The 10,979-nt window shown below is 43.5% G+C and overlaps 1 protein-coding gene across 1 annotated transcript; it reads right to left on the reverse strand.

The window, feature by feature from the left end:
• Positions 1-7,430: 7,430 nt before the first annotated feature.
• Positions 7,431-9,263, reverse strand: LOC118418198 (uncharacterized protein K02A2.6-like). The gene has a single exon (XM_035824037.1). The coding sequence runs from the start codon at positions 9,261-9,263 to the stop codon at positions 7,431-7,433; it is 1,833 nt and encodes a 610-aa protein (XP_035679930.1).
• Between the last annotated feature and the right edge of the window lie 1,716 nt (positions 9,264-10,979).

Raw genomic sequence — 10,979 nt, forward strand, 5'->3', positions numbered from 1 at the left:
TACCTGACATTGATGTTGGTTGGTGGCAGCAGGAACAGTATCCACTGGTGTGCCTGCCCAGTGCAGAACAGCGGGCTCTTGAAAGCCCTGGTAATATCAGATACCGTGTATGTCATACCATGGAGCCGACCTCGATATTCCATGTCAAGGGACTGGTTCATTGCCTAAGGGGATTTAGTGGAATAGGTGTATTGTGTTAAGAACTGTCATAACAACACAATCTTTGAGCTAACATACTATCAGATACGACTCATTATCAATCGATATCAGAGTCTCAATTCATAAAGAAGTTCCCACCATTGCCAGAAGCTCATCTTCTATTGAAATGTAAACGATTGTGGGAAGTCTATAATTTGTTCATGTTATCAGGGGTGCCTAAGCATTTGCACGATCCCTATGAAATTCGTACGAATATTATGTGATACACACGAATCACTATGCGAAAACGCACGAATATTATGAAATTCGCACGAATCACTATGCGAAATCGTACGAATTTTATGAAATTCGCACGAATCACTATGTGACACACACGAGCCTTATGTGATTTGCACGATCCTTATGCGAAATTGCGCAACCACTGGCGGGGTCACGTGACAAACGGAGCGGGATTTTCAAGATGGCGGCTTCGCCGCTTCGGCGACTGAAAATACGATGTAACACGCCGAAATGAAGCTAAACAGTAGCTCACAGGTTATCAAATACAACTTTGCGACGGTAAATGTCCATTCCATGCCTTGAAATATAAATATCTCGGGTAGAAACGCTCAAAATCATGCCTCCTCCCGGCCGCCGTTTTTGCATAAGGATCGTGCAAATCACATAAGGCTCGTGTGTGTCACATAGTGATTCGTGCGAATTTCATAAAATTCGTACGATTTCGCATAGTGATTCGTGCGAATTTCATAATATTCGTGCGTTTTCGCATAGTGATTCGTGTGTATCACATAATATTCGTACGAATTTCATAGGGTTCGTGCAAATGCTTAGGCACCCCTGGTTATGCACGATGTAAGAGTGTGTGAAATATGTCAAACAGCCATGTTACACTTGCATAACGTAGAAATATACTTGTCACGTTGAAAAAGCGAGTCCCCTCTCTTCTAAATGATATATAAAGTGCGATATTCCACTACCGGAATACTCTTACAAGGAAAGGCCATTACTCTCATGATCAGAGCTTTTAAAGTGTGGCTTTCCTCAAATGCAGGACCAGATGACCATTTAGGCTATCGTGACATTACAACAAAGGGGCCTGGTCGGGCAGTTTTGGGAAATGAAGATTACGACAAACAACCAAAACAGAAAGAGGACAAAACATAATGAAAGCACGCCTTGTGTATATTTAATGGCATAAAGTTTGATTTCTTGGTTCTCATGCAAACAGCCCTGCTGACAGTGAATTAAAACGGCCAATGTCGCTTCAAGAAGGATATTCATATAACGGTAAACGTTGAATTACAGGGAACAGCATACTATTAATGTTCAATAAAATACCTCGCCACGTTTAGTGAAAAAGGCCATACAGATAATCAATCCAAATTGTAACACACAGGCCTTGCAGCACATTTGTGTTGTTATACATACCTTAAAGTTTCTCACTGCGATGAGTATGATATTCGGCAAGTCATCAGTCTTGTCATTCACTAGGGTTTTGTCTTCAACTTCAAATTTCAAATGAAAGAAAAGAAATTACTACTTTATTGAAACAACTACATGTAGAGGTATTGACACCGTACTTAGAACCATAGTACTTGAATCAGCTTATGAACTTCAAGAATGTCCACTTTTATGACTGGCATTCCCTATTATATATCTATGTTCCGACATAAATAGCTCATGTATTCACTACTTACTTTCCTGTAAGATACAGGGATTTTGTACAATTACATAAATAATATAAATTTCAGCCATTCTATTTATTTGCCTACCTCGAGATAATATTACGAGACCGATGGGTACCGAAAAATAATCAAGTTAGTGAAAAACGAAAATTAAGTTATGACCTGCTGCACTGATTGAATTAATCTTTTGAGTTGTCCAGACGAGCCAAATATTTTAGGGCAATACTGTCAAAGTTACTGTTACTGATTGAAAATGGTGTTAGCAGTTACTTCCTACAAAGGCAATCATCAATCATTACGTCTTGACAATAACTTCCTTAGACAAAATTTACAAAATACCTATTAATAGATAAACCTGAATTTACTTACTGGTTTTGAGAGTGCTGGCATGGAAATGCCTGCCGATTTTCTCCAATGTCGGGATGCCAAATCCATGTAAATTTAGTTGAGTCTATTAGCAAGGGATCATGTAATGCAGTAGAATAAATAATACTTCGGCCTCAGTGATATTATGCCATGATCGGAAATGTGACAATTACATCAACTCCATGTCCAAATGTAGATGTTGCACATCCCCTAACATGATCTTGAAATATTTATTTCTTAACACCAAATATCAATGGGGTGACATTTGAAAGGATATCACCATTCTCTTCACTGCCAACAGGGTGTCCCTTGAAGGTTTCCTTCAGGAAACCTGGCAGGCTGCAATCCTGTTTATTGCATGCAATTTTGTAATGCCCATTTATCCGTTCATTCTTCTAATATGAAGCAACAGTCCATCCTTAGTACCATCAACCTACCATTAGTTTATTTTGTTCAAAAGTTACATGAACGTTCAACCAGATATTACTAAGTATATCCGAAAAATATATCATTTCAAAGTTAACGATTCATGTGTTGAACAATAAAAACGAAGTTTGTCAGTACCCCTTCATGCCATGCCCCCTAGTTGCTGTAATATCGCATGCAACGTGGTAGCCACGCTTACGACGTGCCAGATTCTGCAGTCTTTCCTCTTTGCTGCCAAAAGCAAGTACCTGTAAAATTGTAGTACAAAACATTGATAGATAAGGTGAGCCGGTGGCCTACGAGGGTGGCATCTGTTCTCAGTACGGGGGCTGCTCATGGTGACATGGGATAGGAAAGAGAGTGGACAAGGGTCACAACTATCCAAAAGGCCAACATTTGTGTGCTAATGCGGGATTTTCACTCAATTTGCCAACAATTGCTGGAGGGATTGTGCTGAGTATCGGAACAAAATGTTCAACTCCCACTGAGAATAGTGGCAAGTTATGTTCTCAAATAGTGCACCTCATCCAGTGCCAGAAGGCATATGTCTTTCCTGTCTGAGCCATCCCTACAATGACTGCTGTAGCGCAGTATTCATTTGTGTAACATGAATACCAGCTGGATTTCTCCAGCTAGTACACCTATACGTATAGGGTGGAGTCACCATTGTATTAATTGTTATACATATATATATATACATCCCTGCTTCTCGCTGAAATGCTGACCCGCGAACTTCTTCTTCAGTTCACCTCTCGTAGCAGCTGGTAGTCAGCTTTATCCCACACAAAGAGGCAGCTGCTCAGTTTCGAGCAAAACGTGCCGTACAGAGGATGATGTTTTGTCGTGAGCCCTTTTGTGAACCTTCTCAGGTAGTGGAAGATGTCGAGCTTCACATGGCATCTCCATGGCTTGAAATACGTAAGGGCTTTAGGGTCACCTGTAATGGAAAGCACAAGTTGTCAGATGACAATAAATCTACCATAACACCAACTTGAGACAGTGTGGCTTAGATGAGCAATAAACACTACATGTAACTTTCTTGTGACTTCATTACATCATTACATATTGAGTATCATGTGCTCCAAGAATGCAAAGAAAATCATATTTCTGCCATATATATCTTGTAAGTAATAAAATCATTATACTGACTAAACATTTGTGGATATCAACACTGTATCATGTATTCAATTTCTCTCCAATTTAAATATAACAAAGAAGACCGAGCCCTGAGTAAAGCAAGTAATTATCTAATTGAATACAGACATAAAACAGAGGACAGAAAGTCCTTTATCTATAATGACATACTACTAGTACTTATATATACCTTTGTCATTGCAGCAGTGTGTGTCCACATATATCACTTCAGGGGGTGGCTCATGAGCATTGCTGTATCTCTTTACGATCCCTTGGCATACCTCCTGCAGCCCTGCCCCTTCGCCCGTTGTGAGGACGGAGTTTAGGACCCCTCCGGCCTCATTGGATATGTTGGTCATCCATGAGGCCGAAGAGGCCACGTCACCTGCCAGCTTCTTTGTCACCTGAAAAACATTATACAAGGAAGATGAAAAAATGAATAGATGCACTTGGAATATGACCTTCCCCATGATTTCTCACAACATAGGATTAGTGTATCAGATTCATTGTTGAGGTACCACAGTACAGAAACCTAATATGATACTAACCGTTAGCTCACAATACTTACAATAATTGAAAGTATCAGAATACAATCTCTCAGTCCTTTAACATAAAAATCTGTGCCCAGTGCTATAATCTATGCAATGTTGTGCATGCTGACCCTGATGACCTCTCACAATAACCTAAGTTCTAAGATAATTATATATTGAGTCGTGTAGATGTTAAACAGTACTATGTAATCATTTTCAATATTGTAACCGTTCTTTTTGTCAACTGGATCAGGTCTTTTTTAAGAACCTGTGCTTTTTGGTCAGTCCTGGGTTTACAATCTTGCCACGGTAAAGCAAAGCAAGCAAAACAATGGATTAAAAACAAAACACAAACCTTTTTGGTTGAGTCCATCTTAAGCACTTTTCCATATGTGCTGGTGATGATGGCTGATACACACGAATCACTATGCGAAAACGCACAAATATTATGAAATTCGCACGAATCACTATGCGAAAACGCAAGAATATTATGAGATTTGCACGAACCTTATGCGAAATTGCACAACCACTGCCCGGGTCACGTGACAGACGGAGCGGGATTTCCAAGATGGCGGCTTCTCGGTCTTCGGCGACGAAAAATACGATGTAACACGCCGAAATGAAGCAAAACAATAGCTCACAGGCTATCAAATACGTCTTCGCGGTGGTATATGTCCATTCCAAGCCTTGAAATATAAATATCACGGGCAGAAACGCTCAAAATCATGCCTTCTCCCGGCCGCCGCGGTTTTGCATAAGGTTCGTGCAAATCTCATACGGTTCGTGTGTATTGTTGTACCCGTTGGTGGTTCTTGTAAGGATTCAGGCAGAGACTGCTTGTACTACTAGACTATGTATTCAGTAAAGTGTTAGTAGGATACAGTTCTGCATGTGTGCTCAGTCCAGGGTCCGGTAGGAAAGAGAAAGTCAAAGTCCGGTGCCTCTTTCTCGAGGTCTTCAGTTACTTAATATTCAGATGTTGGGCTGTGTACATTGGAGTAAGAGGGGTGTCTTTTCTATACTATTTTTATACTGATATCACAACATCCCCCTTCTTAAGATGTTAGTTTCTTTGATGAAAACAATCATGCATTACCAATAGTTTACTCACTGAAGCATGCATTAACATACTATCTATTGTTTAGGATCAGTCCGTATTCCGTGTCCATGTTCAATGTCCATACAGTGCATTAACTCATGCATTACAAATTCAGCTTTGTTGGAGGGTTGACCGCACGTCCTGATCGGGTGACGTAGGGCGCCTGTTGCGTTGTTACTGGAACTCTGGTGTTTGCACGACATACGATCTCGGTTGGTCGCATTCTCTGATTACGTTGGCAGGTGTCCACCTACCATCTTGTTGAATTCGGACAGAGTCTCCTGTTGTCAGAGTCGGAAGACTCTTGGCACTTTTGTCGTACCAGTGTTTCTGTTTGTGCTGTCGTGCTTCGAGATGTTGCTTCACGTTCTTGTGATCTACGTTTCTCGGCATTAGCTGTTCATTCGTTGTGGGTAGTTTTGCTCGCAGTCTTCTGCCCATCAGTATTTGAGCTGGTGACTCAAGCTGGCTGTCGATCGGTGTGTTGCGATACTCCAGCAATGCCAGGTATGGGTCTTTATTGTCTGCTTCTGCTTTGCGTAACAGACGATTGGCTGTTTGGACAGATCTTTCTGCCAACCCATTTGACTGTGGGTACCTGGGACTCGCTGTGACGTGCTTGAATCCCCATTCTTCTGCGAATTTGGCGAACAGCTCGCTTGCGAATTGTGGGCCATTGTCGCTCACAACCTTCTCAGGTATTCCATGTGTTGCGAACAGTTTTTTTCATCTTCGTGATGACATCAGCCGATTTGGTTCTGTTGAGCTTCATGAACTCAAAGAACTTACTGTAATAATCTGTGACTATGATGAATTCGTCACCGTTGTAGCAAAACAGGTCTGTGGCAACGTTCTGCCATGGTCTCTCTGGGACCGCGTGTGGTATCATCGGCTCTTTGATGTTGGAGGCTTGGTGTTCCTGGCAAATGGAACACTGTTGTATCTTCTCCTCACAATTTGAGCATTCATGCCTGGCCAGAACAGAATGTCCTTGGCCCTTGCCTTGGTCTTCTCTTGACCCATGTGACTCTGGTGCAAGGTGTCGAGCATCTCCCTCCGCATGGCTCTCGGGATGACAATCTTCTGACCTTTGAAGATTATCCCTTGATGGACGGTTAGTTCGTCTCTGTGATTCCAGAATTCGGCTATGTGGGGGTTGCACTGCCGTCTCGTTTCTGGCCATCCTTCTTTCACTGCCTCTGTCAGGATGATCAACTGTGCATCCTTCTCTGTTTCCCTGCGGACTTCTTCTAGTCGCTGTGTGGAGACAGGCAGATGTGATGTAACCAGATGTATTTGTGCCTCGAAACTCTCGCTCATGTGGTCAGTTTCTTCGAGGTATAGCCTGCTTAAGGCGTCTGCAACCGGGATTTCCTTGCCGGGCTTGTGTCTCACTTCAAGGTCGTATTTCTGTAGTCTCAGCAGCATTCGCTGCAACCTTGCAGGCGCTGTACTCAGTGGTTTCTTCATTATCGATTCCAGTGGTTTGTGGTCAGATTCTACGTGCACTTTCCTGCCGTATATGTATTGATGGAACCGTTCACAACCAAACACTATGGCGTACAATTCTTTCTCGATCTGTGCGTAGTTTATCTCCGTATTGTTTAGTGACTTTGACGCGAATGCGACTGGTTTTCCTTCCTGCATCAATACTGCTCCAAGTCCATACTTGGATGCGTCCACCTGTAGGGTCACCTGTAGTGTGGGGTCGTAGTACGTCAGTGTAGTGGCCTCCGCCACTAACTTCTTCACTTTATCCAGTGATGCTTCCCTGCTGCTGTCCCAGACGAATTCGACGTCTTCTTTTAGCAGCTCCCTCATTGGAGCGGTGACATCCGACAGGTTTGGGATGAATTTTGCTAGGTATGTGATCATACGAAGCATTGTCATTAGTTCAGCCTTACTGGTGGGGCTCTTCATGTTGGTGATTGCATTCACCTTCTTGGTCCGGTTTTAACCCATCCCCTGTCAGAATATGACCAAAGAAGCCTACTTCTTGTGCCGCCAGTACGCACTTCTCTTCATTCAACTTTACGTTGCATTCTCTTGCTCGCTGTAGCATGTTCCGGAAGCGTGGACCAGTACGTCATCCACGATTACCTCAACACCCTCGAGACCTCCGAAGATGCTGTCCATCTTCTTCTGGAAAACTTCCTGCGCCGAATGGACGCCAAAAGGAAGACGTGTGAAGCAGTACTGTCCGAATGCCGTGTTGAAAGTGGTCAGCTTGGAACTCTCTTCGTCCAAACAGATCTGCCAATATCCAGATCTCGCATCTACCACGGCAAAGTACTTCGACCCTGCGAGACGCGTGGAGATGTCCTCCAGCGTTGGAAGCTGGTAATGCTCGCGCTTTATAGCCTTGTTTAGATCCCGCGGATCTAGACATATCCTCAACTTCCCTGACTTGGGCTTCTCTACTACAACTAGTGAGTTTACCCATTCGGTGGGTTCATCTACCTTCTGTATGACCCCTAGAGATTCCATACGATCAAGTTCTTTCTTCAAAGGCTCCCTCAGTGATACTGGGAACTTTCTCGGTGCGTGGACTACCGGTTCTACGTTTGGGTCCACTTTGATTCTGTATTCGCTAGGGAGTCGTCCTATCCCCTGGAACACGTCGCTGTACTCTTGCTTGATGCTTTCCGCTGTCTCGCTGTCTCGCTTGACGGTGAGTACCAGCTGGATCAGTTTTAGGGACAGACATGCCTTTAAACTCAGGACCGGAGTTGCATTGGCTTTTACCACAAAGAAATCCAGCGTTCCGGATCTTCCCTTGTAGTTGCATCGTAGGCTGCACTTTCCCTTTACTTCTAAAGGAGTGTTTCCGTAGCCAAACAAACGAGTTTTTGTCGGTTCAAGACTGGAGTTTCTGCTCCTCAGCTTGATCCAGTCCCTTTCGGGTAGCACATTTACCTGCGCTCCCGTATCCAACTTGCACTTGAGGCTTTCGCTGGTTCCGGCGATGTGTAGGTCGACGAAAGCCTGGTCTCCCTCAACTTTCTTCTTGTGTACCGCCTCTATGTGGAAGTCTTGGAATTCTTCCTCTGGAGACCTGACTTCGCTCACACTCTTCGATCGGCACACTGCAGCAAAGTGGTTCTTTTTTCCGCACTTTCTGCATTCTTTTCCGTTTGCAGGACACTTGTCTGCTGTGTTGTGGCCTTTGCCACATCTTCCACATGCGTTGGTTGGCCTCGTGTACCTGGGCTTTCCTCTCCCGCCACCCCCCGTTGCTCTAGTTTTTCTGAAAGGTCTGGGCGGGACGTAGGGTGTCCTGTGTTGGGCCTGCACTCCATGCACATCGTTGCTGGGAACTGGTTGGGCGATCGATTTCAAAGTTGATTGGTCGGACTCATAGGTCCTGGCTACCCGTATGGCCTCATCCAACTTCAGTTCAGACCCCTTGCCGATCAGTTTCTTCCTAACTTCGTTTGAGTTGGTCCCGAACACTAACCGGTCTAATACCATTTCGTTGGTATCCTTGAAATTACAATCTTTCGCTAGATTGATTAATGCTCTAATAAACTGTTCCACTGGCTCATTCGGGCCTTGGGTTCGGTTGTGGAATCTGTATCTCGCCAGCACCTGGTTTGATTTTGGCTTGACATACGTTGCAAATTTGTCGTAGTACGTTTTCAGTTTTTTCTTGTCGTCGCCTTCTGCATACTCAAACGTGTTCAATATGTCTCTACCAGACGGGTTTATCCAGATCTTCAAGTACGAGATCTTGACCTCTTCGTCCTGGTCTTTTAATGGACCGGAGAACATCAGTTCTACATGTTCCTTAAATCTCTTCCATGCCTCATCTAGGGCTGGGCTGGTCCAGTCAATTTCCGGACATTTACCACCATATGATACCATAGTTCGTCTGTTGTGTCGTCTAGTACACCCGTTACACAGCAATCTTCACCTTAAGCTTCCTGGTTTCTACGTGGGCGCAGCCATATTGTTTTGGAACTGTCAAAGTCTTGATGGATTGGCTAGCACCTTTCTGGGACCTTTGCCCCCTTTACTGTGACCTTCCACTGCTAACTACCTTGTCAAGCAGCAGTCTTGCGGGTGACGTTTCTAGGACACTTCGGGTATCACTTACACCCCTTTCCAGACTCCAGACTCTCCTGGGGTTGAAGGAATGTAAAGCTTGTACCTTTTTCCCGCTCGTCTCTCCTCGTGGCATGGAGTTTTCTCTGCAAACTTCACCTTTTTCCTTCTTCTTCCGAGAAGATGATGGGTTCGATCAGTCTGACACCATGTTGTACCCGTTGGTGGTTCTTGTAAGGATTCAGGCAGAGACTGCTTGTACTACTAGACTATGTATTCAGTAAAGTGTTAGTAGGATACAGTTCTGCATGTGTGCTCAGTCCAGGGTCCGGTAGGAAAGAGAAAGTCAAAGTCCGGTGCCTCTTTCTCGAGGTCTTCAGTTACTTAATATTCAGATGTTGGGCTGTGTACATTGGAGTAAGAGGGGTGTCTTTTCTATACTATTTTTATACTGATATCACAACATGTATCACATAGTGATTCGTGCAAATTTCATAATATTCGTGCGTTTTCGCATAGCGATTCGTGCTAATTTCATAATATTCGTGCGTTTTGGCATAGTGATTCGTGTGTATCACGTAATATTCGTACGAATTTCATAGGGTTCGGCACCCCTGGTGTAGGAAAATCATATAGACATAACAGTAGCCATGTCATCTTGACTTGAGGGATGACAACAGGTGATGAGGAATTGATTATTTGTTTGGAATGTTGACAGAACACTACATGTTCATCACACAAAATGTAACGTAGCACAAGAGGATCTTATATTAATTATTACATTTATAAACATTGCGAGACAATGATATCTGTTTAATGAATTCTTTCGAGTTCTGATCATGTCATATTCACAGGAAATCGGGGAAGATCCAGCCAAGCGACTGCAGATTGTGACCAACGCGAGGCATGCACAAAGGAGAAACTGATACCGGTCTGACATCATGGCCCTGGGACAAAAAGTAGGTCAACTTTCCAGGTGTGTTTTAATGATAGTGGCTATCCATGTAATTAACCAACACAAGAATCTTGAGACACAGAACACTGCAGTGAAGATTTAAAAGCAACAGAATTAGTATAAGACATTAATTTAAAATTGCTTTCATGTGTACTTACCTATAGATGGCATTATTTATCTTCATCTTGGACTTCTTTTCTGAAACTACAAGGTGCTCACCTGCGCGTCGGTCACTAGACAGGAACTGCGATCTAGCCAGATGCACGAGGTGCTAGGCACACAGCGCCTTTACAAGTATTTTGATGAACTCGGTTTGTATTACTCCATTATTCTGTCATTTCCATTCAGCAATTTTAGTCATTTCTAGTTTGTGAACAAATTTGTGCAATTACAATCAAGAAGATATACAGTTATTACCATATTATTGATACATGCGTAATCTATCCCAAGCATAACTTGAACTTGGCAAAGACATTTCAACATATCGGCTGCCCTCTTGTGTCGTAACAGGGGACCAGATCGTGGACCACGCCCATGACAGGAACAAGACCATCAGCAAGATGGTGAGGGAGCGGCCGCCC

The sequence above is a fragment of the Branchiostoma floridae genome, chromosome 6 (assembly GCF_000003815.2).
Source record: "Branchiostoma floridae strain S238N-H82 chromosome 6, Bfl_VNyyK, whole genome shotgun sequence".
Taxonomy (NCBI): Eukaryota; Metazoa; Chordata; class Leptocardii; order Amphioxiformes; family Branchiostomatidae; genus Branchiostoma; species Branchiostoma floridae.